Source organism: Orbicella franksi, chromosome 6 (assembly GCF_964199315.1).
Source record: "Orbicella franksi chromosome 6, jaOrbFran1.1, whole genome shotgun sequence".
Taxonomy (NCBI): Eukaryota; Metazoa; Cnidaria; class Anthozoa; order Scleractinia; family Merulinidae; genus Orbicella; species Orbicella franksi.
The window spans coordinates 27,090,279-27,107,029 of NC_138150.1; the positions used below are offsets into that span (position 1 = coordinate 27,090,279).

Below are 16,751 nucleotides of genomic sequence, written 5' to 3' on the forward strand. Positions count from 1 at the left end.
TCGTCAGTGTACATGCCTACTGAAGACTATAGCAGACTTTTCGGGAGATCGTTGATGTATACCACAAACAAAATCGAGCCCAGTATAGATCCTTGGGGGACTCCATAGCCGATAGTTAAACTGGATGACACGTCTTCGAGATAAACAGCTAAATTCTTGAACGACCACAGCACTGTCTCAATCCTGATATGGTCTTGGAAAAGATCATGAGGAAATCTCGCAACACGGGTATTTTTAGTAGGTCAATCAACCAAGTACTAGTCCCTCCGAAAACGGCTTAACTTCGGGGATTCGAGGAGACGGGGTGCTTTTCTTGCAACAACGTAGCAATGGTAACTTCATTCACTCTTGTGCATTTTACAGTAGAGAAATAGAAGACAACAAATAGAAAAAAGTACAATATGAGTCTGCAGAACAAAATAACCCCCCAAAAATGTAAAATGTTTAGTTTTATCACTACTGTTACAGGCATGTGTACTTGACTTGCAGATATTTGTAAATTCCATGACATGGATCGCCAAACACTGAGTTATTTGCATGCAGGTGACATTCAGTTTTGCCGTTACAGTTTTTCTGCACGATTTGAAGAGAATTGCTGGCACGACAGTTAATGTTGCTCATGGCCGCAGGTAAACACGTATCCCGATCCAGCCTGCCATAGTTCGCGTCTAGTATGCTGATTTTTCTTCCGTTTTGGCAGGTTATTGTTTCCTTTTCCCATTCACAAATGATAAGAAACTGTGGCTTCTCTGCAGAAAATAAAAGAAAAAGTAAGAGGAGGAGAAAGAGACATAAACAAGAAAGGAAATTTTGAATTGTTGTGTCCCTCTAACTAGTCTGACGCTTCTCAAAGACTCGGTATAAGATTTCGTTTAGTACACGTACTGACGGGGTGCATCCCCATCTAGTAATTTGTGACTGACTTCTTGTACATACAATCACGGGAGGAGAAGATGTCTTTTTATAGAAGAAACTGCGAGAACCCAAGCACGTCAAACTCTAGCTACGGCTATGAATTGAAAGAGAATTTACGATTGATTAACTGAATCATTATCCGGAATGAGCTGAGATTTTTTTTCCATAACATCGAAGAAGTGTCACCGGAAAACATTTTTATTGAAAGGGTGTGGTCACGAAACTTTATCTCTGACATAGTGTGCCTCATTCTGAAGCCTCGTATGTAAGCTTATCTAGATTTGATGAAATGCATTAAACCAATTTGTGTTACAGATAGTTACCAGGATGATAAAATCCTTTAATCAATTTAAAAGCAAAGTTAGACACGGCATTGATGGAGAACAGGATTAGTTTAATATTTAAATTAAGATTCACTACTTCAATTTTTATTAATTAGTATTTAGCATGGACTGTTTATTAGTAGTTTATTAGTATTAATTTTAAATATTAGTATTACCTGATGATTTTTAACCGTGTATAAAGAAATGTTAAATAAATAAACCAGTGCAGTTTATTCCATCTCCATAAAATCCATCTTTGCACGTGCAGTTATAGGATCCCCGGATTTTGTTACACACAGCGCCTTTGACATCACATTTGTGTGTTCCGTCGGTACACTCGTCAATATCTAACACAAAAATATTCCTGTGGAATATCTGTATCGTAACGACAATTGTTATTAAATTATCTCACCGGAGATAATTGTTATCATATTCCGTGTGATCTCCCAGCATGAACTGCCTGTTAAACTTTTAAGCAAGATTCGACAACAGCAGCAGCAGTAATAGCAACCACAACAACAACAACAATGATAGCAGCGACAGAAAGCCAACTTTCATAGTTGCAACTCCCTGCTATAACTTCTCATTCTTGGTATATAACCCCTAAAACCTCTCACCACCAAGTTAAGTGCACTCATTACAACAGAATGTATTGGTACCGTTTTCACAGTCATGGCCAGTAAATCCGGGAATACACAAACACTGGTAATCTCTGTCCGTAAAACCGGCCTGACAGGTTGCGTTGTTCTGGCAAGGTTTCTTTGCACAAGCATTCTTCAAGGAAAAGAACAAAAATAGCCATAACAACAGCTATATCCATTGACGATATTTAACAGTTAATTAGTTGTTTATAAGTGCATCTGACAAGCGCAAATTGGGGACAGGGTCTAAGAGCGGTGTTTAAAGACAATACATTAAGTTACGAGAATTTGTTAAAGAAAGCATACCTATCGACCGCATCAGAAGCATATCACCTTACAAAGGTGACTGTCACCTATCGACCGTATCAGAAGCATATCACCGTACAAAGGTAACTGCAAGATTTGGCAACTCTGATGTGCAGGGTGAAAAATGGAATGTCTCCAGAATATATATTTCTTCAATCTTATCCTTAGCCCACTCACTGGTAAAATATTATCTAAATTTTTAAAAACTTCCTCTATTGGAAAAAAAAACAGAAAGAAAATGTTTGTTATATTAACGTCATCTATGCGTCTGTCCTGTAATAGATCATAGGTGAGAACCAATCAAAATGCGCGGGTAATTTGACTTATTATATAACACCTCAAAGAAATCTGGAGCTCATAATCTAATTGTTAAATAGTGGCACGTGAATCCCACTGGGGCAAGGAATGTTTCCCTTGGCAACCATCTGTAGCTATATGTGTCCCTCTGCCCAAGAGCCTAATCCAAGCCTGCTATGTAAAAAAAAAAAAGTCTTAGATGCTTAACACTAACCCCAACTCCACTCCCGCGTGCAATACATTATTTTGAATTCTTAAAAGATCCTACACAAAGTTTCGAGGTCGTGACAAAAAATCCCCAAAAAAATCAATTCAACGTTTTAGATTTCAAACTGAAGTTACTACCTTCAATTTCATGCTTACCTCGGCTCCACGATACACATAATTTTCGTTCTTCGTGAGGTCGCCTGAGTGTTCGTTGTCGTGTTCATAAGTAGCGTTATTCAGATCACACTTGTGTTTTCCATTTGTATCTTCCTGCTCGTCAAAATTATAACTGACACAGTTTGGCTCCATGTAGCATTGCAGCTCGCAGAAATCTTCATTCATGACGCCAATGGTACGTATCACGTGATTATTCAGCCGGTAGCCATGGATTGGAGCACTTGTAAATCTCAAATTTCGACATTGACCTGAAAACGGTAAAATTGGACGGAGCACTATTAGGATTAGGATAATGGAAATGGTACCTCAAGCAAGCGAAATGCTAATTCCTGATCAAAAACATGCGCCTCAGATGTCCATTTTGTCTCTTTCAGTTTGACAAAATATGACGACATCTCTCAACTTTTTTTCCTAGAGTGTGAACTCCCTTGCAGGGTAGGTGAGGCAAGTCTTTGATAATACTAAGAAACTGCCTCTTTGTCATTTTGTGGTAATTGTTGATCGAACATCTATCCGAATCGCTGGCCTGAACACATGTGAAACAAAACCACGCTATGGAACACTGCGGACAAGTTTAAAAGGGACTTTCTCGTCTACGGTACATTAACATTATCTCCTTCAGAACAGATGAACAACAACACGCATTTGAATGACACAAATATACTTTTGAGAACACTTATATCCGAGTCACTATTTTACATAAACAGGATCTTTATGTCGTTCACCAATTTATTATTACGCAGCTTTATAGATATATTAACCTTATTGCTGCCGTTAGGTGAAGCATGATAACTTCGCACTTTCCATTCGGAATCGTTCGTTTAACAACGTATTTAATAAAACTCTACCATAATACTTGAATTAACGTTTTTGGTCAATCTGACCGAGTTGACAGCGTGATGACTGACTACTTATTAACCGAGAGTTAGGTCTTTACAGGAAAATCTCAGAGCGAGACCTTGCCGTATTGACCGAGCCCATAACCTATAAGGGCCGAACGTTCGAGGTTAATAAGTTGTTTATTATATGGCTTTCTCCTTTGTTTTGGGCAGCGGTCAACTTAAAAAAAAAACCTGACCTCAGCTACCTCAAAACTTGAGCCCGCAGTGGTCACGGGATACTGCTGGGCGGATCCTTTGTTTTGACAGGTGTCAACTGACCATAACATGCATGTTCAATATCAAAGATTTACGCTGTAAACCAAGGCTGCGTGTCTCAATCAACCTATCAGCTGGAGTATGGCCGCCTTGTTGCGTGACTTTAGTCCTCGTCGTCGTGCGCACGCGCTCACGAGCAAAACCGTTAGCTATGATATCCATGAGGATATCCATTCATGGGTTTCCTTTTCTTTCCTATATGAGGGGAGTTCCGCAATAAAAAAATGAAATTTGTCGGCCGGGGTCGTTTGAGCTGAGCAAAAGTGTCAAGTCAGTTATTCAAACTTGTTGAGGAGAAGTAGAGCAATTGTTGTCTTTTCTACCAACAAACAAAACCATATACACAAAATATGTCTTCTTGTTGCTAGACTGTTCGCAGCCGGTCTTAGGTTCTCAGGTTCGATGTGGGTTAATTCCCGCGAAAGTGAAACAACAAGGGCGCTATGGACGAGAATGGGTTGGAGTTGAAAAGATTATTTTCCTCTCGTTTGTGGACCATACTTGTCTCATCCCAATACCCTCTCGTCTTAAAAACCCTCGCTCCTTACTCCATGTCTAATTCACGAAAAAAAACACCGTAAGCAGACTACCATGTTGTTTTCTTAGCCATGACATTAATTTCCTTTATATCATCAATCTAACTTCGAGAAAACCCCAAATTAAATAGCACATTTCGAAAGTCGCAAGCCACATAAAACTTATTCAGACTAACCAGTTCCAAGAAGACAGGTCATTATTTATTTTGCATGCCACTCAATGTAAAAACTCTTTCACAAACGGTTTTTTTTCTCAATTTCGTCTGAATTGGGGAAACACCAAGGATAACAAACAAAAAAATAGACGATAGAATATGTCAGCTCGCTTTTTCCGAGATTATAATTTGTTCCACAAATGATAAAAACGTGACGCAATTTTAAGAAATTTGCATGGGCATGACAAAACCACCTGTTCAAGCTAAGTGTAAGTTAAAACCTCCTCTTTGCGGTGTGTTAACGTTTTAATGCAGTGACTTATTAAGAACGAATGTGCCCAAAAATCGAACATTTTCAAAATATGGCGGCGAAATCAATTTGGCTCATATTCTCAGGTTAGGTAGGCCTTAGTGTGAAACAAATCACAAATTTGGGCTCAGTTTAGTTTGCCAAACTCTACAAAAAAACAAAAAGAGCTATAGAAAAAGAAAACTGGTAATTCTTTCTCCTTAGATAAAAATTCAAATTCCAAAGTATCTTTGCAAATGACGGAAATCAACCCCAAAACCCGACATTTGACTGATTTGGTTACTTAACGTCCCTAAACTGTTATCATTGAGAAAACAGTATTTTCAGATTTCGCCACCGACTACATCTGCTGCCTTCAAATAAACCTTAAACAAAAAATATCTTTAGGTGTTCGTTAAACGCTTGAGTTTGCTTACCATTAAAGTCTATGTAATATCAGTTTTTTTTTACTGTTTTAAGAGATGAAAACTTTGAAAACATTCGCTGCTTAAAATTGTTTAGAGCTTCGACTCCGGCAACGCCGGTCTTCGACAGGTGCAATGGTAAAAAAAGTGGTAAAGAGGGATCTGGAATAGAAATGCTATGGAAGACTACAACAGAATAAAATTATGGAAGTAAATCTAGGAATTTTGTTGATAAGAGTGTTATATTGTCCTAGAGGCTAGAATTATTGCAAAATCTGAAGGTTACCATTGTATGCCATGCAACTTCTCTAATACGGTAATTGTCTTTGAGCTAACGTGGGAAAAAGGCCGTACACAAGCTTAGCAATTCTACAGCTTTAGGCCGTTGTTGCAGTTTCACGGTCATGATTGCCTTGTTTTGTACCCAAATAAGTTGCAAATAAACGTGTAACGTTTGAGGCTTTTTTTAGGTGATTTTTTTTTTCTTCTTGCAAGTAGAAAATTTTAAAACAGGTGAATGTTGTAAGCATTCGTAATCTGCGCAAAGTGTTGGCTCATTAATTATAATTCCGACCGCGGCAAAGCCATATACTAATAAAAGTCTCGTCTGGACGCCTTACTAAGTGGAATTGAGTCAGTCAAGGGTGGCTGAAAACTCTCGTTCGTCCTTTTTGCGACACGGTAATAGTAAAAACTTGAAACAAGCTGCACTAAAACAAAAATATTTCGAACATTGACTGAAGACAACCTTACCTTGCGTCTCCGGGATCAAGGAAGCCAAAAAGACGAAAACAAAGCAAAACGATACAACGAGCATCTCTAAGACGGTCTTGTGAAAATCTTGTAAAACGGCTTCAAAATATCACATTCCAGCGAGAAGTTTAAACGTCCGGTTCAACATCTGGGTGCTATGCTGAGCTAAACTTCGACACCTGCATGAGTCATCAGTTTTAACTCGCTAATCTATTAAACCACCAGCTACAGAAATAAGCCACACATCGGTGGTCACAGCAACAGAAGAACTCTTCTGTCCTTGAACTGTGGTTGGTGGATGAATCTTAACAATGCTATGATTTTGACGTATTGTCATGACATCGTTAGCACCCTAAAAAGAAAGCGATGATGTTGCTGAATTAACGTGATATATTTTGTTCTGGCGTTTAACGTGAAAACACGAAATTCTTTTTTCAAATATGTGAGAAGATTTAGAAAAGGTGACGTGGTTAGCGCTGTTACCTGTGTCCGATGAAATATAAAAAAACGCGCTATCTCGGAGTCCTCGACACTAGCTGGGCTGTTTGTCGTACTGCGTCAGTATTTTCATGTCATATGCAGGGTTTTGAGAGTGACGCGAATCATGAACTCATTGGTCTCTTTTGTTTTGATTGGTTGGAGAATAACAGAATGACGAATTAAATTCTAATGTAGCTCAAACAAAACATTGCCACCTCCATTGCCTAATACGTGCAGTAAAATAATATTTGAACATCAGTATTAACAGCAATCCCGAGATCATAATAGGCCATTTCCCAGTTGAGTTTTGCCTCTGTGTCGAAACAAGTCTTCGTGCGAAACCATTCATTCGAAAATGAGTTCCGCCTGAAGATTCACTTTCATGAAAATTCAATTCATCTTCATATGAGAGGTTTTGCACGAAGACTCGTTTAAAACAGAGGCACAAGGTAACTCGGAAATGGCGCGCACTTGTCACGTAATCTGCATGTATGGCTTTGAATGACACTGGGAGGTTTTTAACCAATAAGAAATTATACGACCAAGCACCACGTCTCGCGCGGGAGAATTTAAGATTTCCTCGTGCGGCTTAATAGTAATCTCTTCCCTTTGGAAGCGTCATTTTCTCGCCTTTGACTCTTTGTAATGAGCGAGCCGCCTCGTTGCTGACCTTTTCTCGTGAACATTTCTCTATGATCTTCACAAAATAATACAAAATATACCATGAAAACCTTCCTCAAATGACAAATAATTTATTAAATACTGTTACTACTGTTAACTTAGTTTTACTGTTGTCAGTGGAACAGGTTTTTCCTCACTGAAGCCAACTTTGTCGGATCATCGCACATGCGCAAAAGAGTGCCGCACGCTGTCTGAAGAAAATTTAATCCGCACCTTCAGATCAGGAGTTCAGAATGCAGTAACATAAGGCCACTACCACCCTCAAGTTTGAACAGGCAAAAAAAATACAATAAGAAAACGGTCAAAGGGGAAATAGTCACTGAATTGTTGGAGCCATTTAGTTTTCAGCACAGTAATACATACCATTTCAACTTAGAAGTAAGTTGAAATTTTATATTCTCATTGGTTTTCAAATACAGTCGAAGGTCTCGTAAGCGACCACTTCGGGTATTTGAAAAAGTGGTGGTAACTAATGCTGATCGCTGACGAGAACTTTAATCTAAATAGAATAAAACTTGCAAAATGTAAATAGCTATTGAAAGACAAGGAATCACGATTACCACTTTATATGTTATATCACTGTAAATTTGACCACGAAGTGGTTATTTTATCACGGTGTTGACTTACGCAAATCACACTCAGGCGAATCAGGAAAAGACCAGCTGGTAATTGCCAAAAGTGGTCACGGTCGCTTAGGGAAAGGCCACTTTCGAGATTTATTTATTACAGTGTTTGAGTGACAGTTCAAACGGGTTTTTACAACGTAGGTCATGACCAGAGCTGGCCGCTTAGAAGAGCGGTCTTAAGGAGAGCGTCGATTGTGTTGAAGTGACCGAGGTTTCAAAAGTCAGCACCCTGAAATTTCAAAAACAAATGACTGGACAATTTGTTTTATTGACAGCTGCATTCAAAGTTTCCAATACTAGCTATAATGCTGCTAGAACTTACTATATCGTTTACACTGTTTAGCGGGAAAAATTTCAACAATTTATTCTAAATCAACAACAAAACTGAAAGCCTAGATCTAATGTAAGTTTCAAAGTGGACGCTTGTTTTAATTTTTACAAGTAACCCTCGTGTACAGATCATTTTTAGTCCAATGACACTTAACAGCTTTTAATTTTGTCAGTTTATGCCTGGGTGTAAACAGATTCTTAGGTAAATAAATAAAAGTAAAGTAAAAGTAAATCTTATTTATAGTGATCATGCACTTAGCTATACAACCACTAAGCTTGGCTAGTTTACAGGCATGCCACTAAAACAAAGGAAACATATATTTCAAAGAACACTTTTTTTCCTCCGCGACACAGCAGGTAATTCCAAGCGGGCAAGACAGCGCCAATCACAGCGCAGGATCCGTTTCATCTTGCCCTAAATCATCATATATTATGATAATGAGTAATCGAAATTCTACCGTCACTCCATAAGGTTCTGGGCTGTTTTGTTTGATTTGACTTATTTTTTGTAGCTTTCCACTTTAAGTTCTCTTGTTCGCTTTTGTCCTTCACTTTGTAATTTGAAAAGTCTCAAATTCGATCTACAAAACATGAGCCCTGAAAGGCACCTGTATACAAATTGAGTGTCTTAAGGCCACCTATCAACTTCTCCCTACTTCTGCTGAGAAGTGCTCAGGGACCAGTGAGGAGAATTTATGTATTTACATATTTATATGACTAGGTGCTGTGATTAGCGCTATCTTGCCCGCTCGGAATTACCCGCTGTGTCCCGTAAAAAAACAGTGTTCTTTTTTCATATAATAAATCCTTTATTGACCAAGCTTGTTCGGTCAAGATGGCTGGATATTGACCTCGTTCATTTTTGCGTGTTTATATATCGACCTCGACTCCGCCTCGCTCCATAAACACGCAACAAGGCTGACTTGGCCAATATTCAGCCATCTTTACCGAACAAGCTCGGTCAATAACCCATATATATTGCTCGACTTCACAGTACATCATTTTTAGAGTTCACTAAGAAGAATTTCCTTATTCGAACCTGATTTTTGATCCATTTATTGAATATTATATCTTAAGAAAATCTGCACCGCTTCATTACCGTTAAAAACTGCCAAGACAAAGTCACTAACGTTACTCTAACATCAATCCCAAAACAGCCAGCGTAATACCTATGCATGCTTTTGCAAAGGAAACCCAAAAAGTGCTCCTAACTAGATTGGCACTATTCCGTTCATATTACAAGAGAGATGTTACTTTATGCCCAACAAATCATAAAGACTATATGTATTTATGCGTTAGCTAGAACGTGGCATCAACCGACTAGCAAGTCTACACGAATTATTTCAAGTATCTCCGGGCAGACCAAGTAAACACGGCTTATGTGGACTGGTCAAAAGAAAACGACCCGTTTTATTTTTTTGGAGAACGTTGAAGTTATCAAAAACTCAGCGGCTGGAAATAATCTATAGAAAAATTAAACGCACATAACTGAGATATACCAAAGTACTTTACTCTCAGACTTAATGGAAAAAGCATTTTACCTGTAGCGGGTAATCCCCTTTGGATCATATGCCTAGTAGATCCTGGTATAAAAGTCGATTTTTGATTAAACTGATTGCAACTAAGTGCGCCAACACAAAATATATATCCAAAAAAAACATTGTTAACAAAGAATTTATTTAACTATCAAATTGAGTAATTATCAATGGTGAGGACGAGTAAAAGCGGGCCAGTTAAAGCAATCTATAGCAAATATAATTACAGCAGCATAATATTGTTGTTGTGTACGGCTCGTTTTCTATTTTTCTACAGTAATGTAATGGTTACCAGGCCATAACCAGCTGTATTATAACAGCAATCATTTTGCTGATCTTTTCCAACATTATAAGAACCTCCCCCTCCTCCACAAGAATCATCCACATGTTTCCCACTACTTCCCCCGGAATACCCTCCACCACCCCCTCCACCGTAACCCGCACCACCACCACCACCAAAACCACCAGAACCATCATTAGGAGATGGCACGAAACTCTGTCCACCCACTCCTCCTTGAATAAATCCTTTACCCCCCTCTCCACCCCTAAGGTTGTTAACGTTCTTCTCAGTTCCACTTCTTCCACTGGAATAAAAACCGCCGCCGCCACCACCTGAAAAAATAAAACTAGTAGTAATCAGAGATTATGAGAGTGCGTTCGACGCTCTCACTTTACTGTATAATTATATATCGTAAATAAATGATTTCACTAGCTGATTTTCAACCTTTGTCTATAGCTAAAATCAATATTTTTCAGCAACAACCGAGGTTTTACAGTCCAGATATGCATAGTGTGAAAGCAGGAAGCCTGGTGAAAGTCCATGCTAGTGAAGAGGTCACGATTTGTTGATACGTTGCGTGACGCTGTCAGTTTCTGTAGTCTCTCAAGTTTCATAGAATATTTAAACTACGTACATTATTCTAAGCTAGTATTTGCAGTCGCGTGCTCGTTTCGCGACTAATTCGAGTATTTCCCCTGATGAATAAAGTAGTCTTATGGATCTTGCCTTCAGAGTACTTTTCCACCGATTCCAAACAATAAAATTTCGACCGGATAAAGACTGAGCTATCTGTCGCGACTGGAAGTAATCAACAAATGCAATCAAAATGTAGCTGTTCCCACGGTTATCATCCCAAAGCCAAGTCGTCTTAATAAACGAGGACAATTCCCTCAGATCGCGATAAATGCTGCCGTCGAAGCGTTTAAATTCGCCAAAATCTAACGCTGAGAGCACATAATAGCGAGGCGTACGGCGACTGAATGGAAAGAAGTCAAAAAAAGATCCATCGGAAAGACCAGCTTACATGGCCTGCTCACATACTCACATGTTCGCCACATGTCTTATCACATGTCTCAGCATCAAACGGTACCAGTTTACTGGCCGTGACATGCCCCTGCAAAAATCAAGCGGGGTGGCCATTTTGGTGGCCTTACAGGAATGTGGCTTTTTTCAGCCTAGAACAGTGCACAGGAAGACCAACTCTGAAAAGCCACAGGTCAAAATTAGGTTTGAGTTCCACTGCGTCGAACGCAATAAGCTGACTCATTTTCATTCGTGTATTTAACGATTCTAAATTTAGCAATGGAGGTTTGCCTAAAAATATTGCCTGGGCTGCCAACGCACCATTAAAAAAGGAGGGTTACAAAACTATATTTACTGTAAATTTCAATAACAAGTGAATAGTTGCGTTTGTTGTTGCTGTCAAACAAATTTTCGGCAGCTTCCGAAGACTGAAAAGTGTATTTCGACAGTTAAAGTTGAACTGCCGATGAAAAAATGCTTTTCCCAAACATCGAGAAAGTTTTGAGATAGATATTTAAAGCCGATGAATCGACTGCTGTCTAATCAAATGTGTGTTGTCGGCAACTGACTTTGGTGAAGTGAATATAATTATTCTCATTTTTACTCTCACCTGACCGCTTATCATCACCACTCATTGCACCGTGTCCATTGCTGCCTCCTGACCATGATTTGTGTCCAGGATTCCCTGACGTGCTTGTGCTGGCATCACATCCCTGGTGTCTTAATCTTGCAGCTCTGAGGCCTCCTCCGCCTCCAGCCACTATCAAAGACATATTGCTTCCTCTCACTACAAATGTTCCTCCACCACCTCCGGAACTCCCGCGGTTGTTCCTTATTCCTCCTTCTTGACCAACAAGAATTCCAATCATTTCTCCTTTGGATAAGTTGAACGTGCCAATCATTCTTGCACCTCTTCCTCTGTATTGGGCGCTGTCCCGGTATTTATCATACCCCCCTGCTGCTCCTACTGCTTCTATGCTGTATTGACCAGTGTACGGCACAGTCCACTGTTGAATACCGCCGGACAGTGTCACTTGACCGTCATGATCCTGACCTGTGTAGTGACTACCGAGTGACGCTGGACCATCTTTTCCACTCGCTCCAAGACTCGTAAAGGTAGCATTGAATCCTGGGAAATTAAGAAACATCAACAGTCTGAAGTTCAGGGCAGGTAGCAAATTATGTACCTAAAAAATGTAGCTCTGGCGCCAAATTGCCATCTAACGATAGAAATGTGGCAAAACCCATAATTTGTTGCAAGTAAAGAAAACAAATAACATCTTAATTGAGCATTTACCAATAGGGCTTTTCAGGGATAGCTGGGTTATTTAAAAGACATAACCGGGGTACCGAGACCAAGCCCAGCTTATGGAAAGGGAGATGAGTTTGGACACGGGAGCACCTGATAATTAAGACTAGCGTCATAAACAATGAGTCGTCAGACTGCCTCAGTAGTAATAAAAAGTGAAAACAAAGTGTGCTGACATTTTGTTCCAATTTACTGTCACTATTTTTGCCCACGTGCGCCAAAATAGATCTTTACCGTATTCCAATCAAGCGGTTAGGTTAGGGCTTGTAATGTTCTCATTTTGGTTATAGGGCCAACCAGGTGTTACAACATGGTCCAAAATGGCAGCGCCCTAGAAAGATCCCAAAGTGATTTGAAATTTTCAAATATATTTAAACATTTCTAATGCACAAATATATCTTCAACAATTTGGTGGATAATTTGTTCCAACAGTGCAGATTTTTTGTAAGTTGTAGTTTTAAAAGTCTAACTTTAATGGTTAATACAACTAAAACGTAACACTATCGGAATTAATTTTGGAGACGGAAACCTTGTTAGAGGGAAAGTCGCCCGATATGAATCAAGGGAAGAACGAGGTTTACGTCTCAAATTTATCGGTCTATTGTGTCGTCTTTAACAACGGGAAAATCCGACTCGTTATTGACGGAAACCATCCAGAATACAAAAAAAAAAAAAAAAGCCTGTAGCTATTGGCTATTTCCGAGTTACCTTACGGATCCTTACGCCTCTGTTTCAAAACGAGTCCTCGATCAAAAACTTTCATATGAAAATGAGTTTGATTGGCTTGAAGATAGTGGCCCAGATCCAAGCCAAGTCTCGTTATGATACAGAGGCAACGGGTAGCTCGGGGTGCTTTTCCATTCGACCAAAAACAGCTTTTTGAATTTCCGGAGATTTTCGGTGACGAAAGGAATAGCATTTTCCGGAATTCCCGGAAAGAGGACGAACTCGCGTTATATATCCAAATCTTAGAAAATTTGTCAATGAGAATTTTCCTTCCACTTAATTTTTCTTCTGAAATTTCCTGAATTTTCGGTTGAATGGTTCGCATGCCTGAAAGGGTGTCAGTAAAACGCGGACTCGGGGTCGGGGTCAAGGCCGGGACCGGGGTCACTTTTATACATTTTTTTTCCTTTTTACTTTAAGTTTCTTTTTAATGTCTTTTTTTTTTCTTTTATTTTCTTTTTTTGTCCTAAATTGCAATTTTCAATTGCTATATTGTTGCATACAAAGGAAATGAAATACAGTGAAGTTCATTTGTTAGGTACATCACCGCAAACAACCCGCGTCACCTTTAAGTCAAGATGGTCAAATATAGAAGATGCACGTATTTCTCTCCTAGTTCATGAGTTATTCGAGAATTAAGGGATCCACTATCTAAGCCTATAAAAATAAGTCTCGAAAGCTTAGTATAGATGGTTTTCACGTGACGTCAAAAAGTTCTGAGATTCAAAACTAAACAGCCATCAGAGTCTTTATCCTCATCAGGCATAGGGGGTACAAAATGTATATTGATGACAACGTTTCAGCTCAACGGCGAAACCAGTGCATTTTGAACTTCAGGTTTATGGCAGTGCCTGACATAGAGCTACGATCGCGTTTGTCGAGAAATATATACTTACTTCGTGATTTTTAGCCATTTGTGAAGTAAAAGTATTAGGAAAAGTTTTTTTGTGAATTATTTATCTTTTATAAGATCGCATTTTCTTGACTTCATCCACCGAATGGTTTTCGATTTATTTTTTTCATTGCGCGACAGTCAAAACGATCTATAGCAATCTCGTTCCCAGGGTCTCATGGTAGGCGGCGGGGGTGTTTCTGGTAAGTTTTGCCTATTCTAGATCACGAAATTGTTAGTTCAAGGTAAACAAACCTGTTTTTCCTCGCTTCTTTTCTTGCGAGAGTATGACGTAGTCAATTCACGGAACTGCCAGAATAGAGCTGCAACGAGTGTAAGTACTAAGCTTTCGAAACGAATTATTTTTAGAGACTTTGAAAAATCCTTATTTGACCTGACGGTGGATCACTTAATTCTCCACTAACTCGACTAACTCATTGACTTTCTTGCAGAAATCAGCGCGCTGAATTAGAAAATACATTTGTGCAGCTTCTATATTCGACTGTCTTGACTGAAATGTGACGCGGATTGTTTGAGATGATGTGAAAAAATGAGATCCACCACATCTTATTTTCATTAGATGCGAAAAAATATTGCAATGATGCACTGCTGATGTAAATCGCGAGAAATCGGAATTTGGGTTTAAAAAAAGGAAAGAAAAAGGACATTAAAAAGGAAAACTAAAGAAAGGGGAAAAAAAAAGTTAAATATAAAAAGGAGACCCCGACCCCGAGTCCGCGTTTTACTAACATCCTGCCTGAAATTCAAAAATATTTGCATTTTTCTGAAACTTTCTATAGAAATTTCCGTACCGTCATTACCCGTTTGGAAAGTTCCCGATTTTTTGATTGAATAGAAAGTGCCCCACTTCTGCGATAGAGTGTAACTTGGCCTCCACTCGCCTAGTCATCGTCCCCAATTACAGCGGGCATCAATACGCATGCACCATAATTTGAACATGACGTAGCGCCATGATCCACGCTGATAAACAGACTCGGCCGCATAGATAAAGAGCTAATTATTTCAAACATCAAAACCGGTAACTGATCTGCCATATCTGGTTTTTACAGGTAGCAACAACGGCTCGCCTCCAGCTCGCACTTGTAAATATCCATTCAAATCGGGCAGTCAAGTTGTATTTGTCAATTGCAGTGCGTCTTGTGTATTGTCCAATTTCCAAGCTTGTAATTATTCGCTGTGGTTAATTAAAAAACATTACATATAGCAATAGTTACCAGTGCAGTTTATTCCATCTCCATGAAATCTATCTTTGCACGAGCAGTTATAGGATCCTCGGGTGTTGTTACACACAGCATTAGCACTACAGTTGTGGGTTCCGTTGGTACATTCATCTATATCTAAAACAACAAAGAAGGAAATTTTAAAAAACAAAGAAGGAAATAAGTGTCATTATGAATAAGCACAGTTGTTATTAGCTTCTGAAGAAAGGTCAGTGTGAATGGAGACGCTTATAGCTATTAAGAAGCTTGAAGTTGAGAAAGCCGGTAAATAAACCACCGTAGACAGCTTGTGCAGCTGGCGTTTATGCGAGCATTAGTCCTTCGTCAGAGCAAAGACGAGGCGGAGTACGGAGTTGCGCTATTGGAGTAAGACGGCAACAGAACTTGAACACAAGAATTAAACTGTGTTACAGATAGTTACCAGTGCAGTTTATTCCATCTCCATAAAATCCATCTTTGCACGTGCAGTTATAGGATCCTTGGGTGTTATTACACATAGCATTAACACTACAGCTGTGTGTCCCGCTAGTACATTCGTCTTCATCTAAAACAACAAAAAGAATTTGAACTTTAAAACATGCAGATGCCATTGTAAATTGGTACCGTTTTTGGTTTCTAAAGAAACGTTTGTACTGTGTAGGTGATCAGGTGAGACACTCAGCCATTTATCAAATGGAAGTCCTGAAGGACAATTAAGGTCAGTTAACCGCCTCTTCAAGATGTAAAGCCCATGTTTCGAGCATCAGACCTTCGTCAGAGCAAAGTACAGGATGTTTATAAATGTTACCAGTGCAGTCGCTTATTCCATCTCCATTAAATCCATCTTTGCACGTGCAGTTGAAGGATCCCGAGGTATTGTTGCAAACAGCATTCACATGACACTTGTGTGTTCCGTTGGTACACTCGTCTATATCTAAAAGAAAAGAGACGAATATGAGCGTGAATTAATCAACATGACACGAGCGTGGGACAAAGAAAAATTCTGAGTCCCCGACAGGAATCGAACCCATGACCCCCCGAACACCGGGCGGGCGCTCTATCCACTGAGCTACGAGAACTCATGGAGAGCAAGATTATTTGATTGAGTCATATATGACAGGTGTCCCGCATACTGCTAGGATCAACGCTATCGAATTCATCGTGAGTAGTGATAAGTTAATAATGATGGTGAATTGGTGATGGAGAATAATGATGGTCATTTGTTCGATTCCTGTCGGGGACTCAGAATTTTTTTTTGTCCCACGCTCGTGTCATGTTGATTAATTCACCTTCACATTTCATTACCGAGCTTAAAATTCACCATCATTATTAACTTATCAAGAGACGAATAGTTCAATTTGGAACTATAATGAAATGTTTCCATGTGAGAAGATCAATAAATTAGTGTAGGTAATCGTATGAATGCGAATGCAATTAAGGATTTACACTACGCGTTTTTCGATCGACG

General features: G+C 39.3%; 2 protein-coding genes across 2 annotated transcripts; both read right to left on the reverse strand.

The window, feature by feature from the left end:
- Positions 1 to 462: 462 nt before the first annotated feature.
- LOC145490561 (L-rhamnose-binding lectin CSL3-like) lies at positions 463 to 3,031 on the reverse strand. The gene is made up of 3 exons (XM_081469664.1): positions 2,846 to 3,031; positions 1,898 to 2,012; positions 463 to 749 (listed from the first exon to the last, which is right to left on the reverse strand). Exons 1-3 carry the CDS (start codon positions 3,029 to 3,031, stop codon positions 463 to 465), a joined length of 588 nt encoding a protein of 195 aa, XP_081325790.1.
- A 7,358-nt stretch (positions 3,032 to 10,389) lies between these two features.
- LOC145488942 (uncharacterized) lies at positions 10,390 to 12,512 on the reverse strand. Its single transcript, XM_081467797.1, has one exon. It carries the CDS (start codon positions 12,282 to 12,284, stop codon positions 11,676 to 11,678), a length of 609 nt encoding a protein of 202 aa, XP_081323923.1. The 5' UTR covers positions 12,285 to 12,512; the 3' UTR covers positions 10,390 to 11,675.
- Positions 12,513 to 16,751: the final 4,239 nt, after the last annotated feature.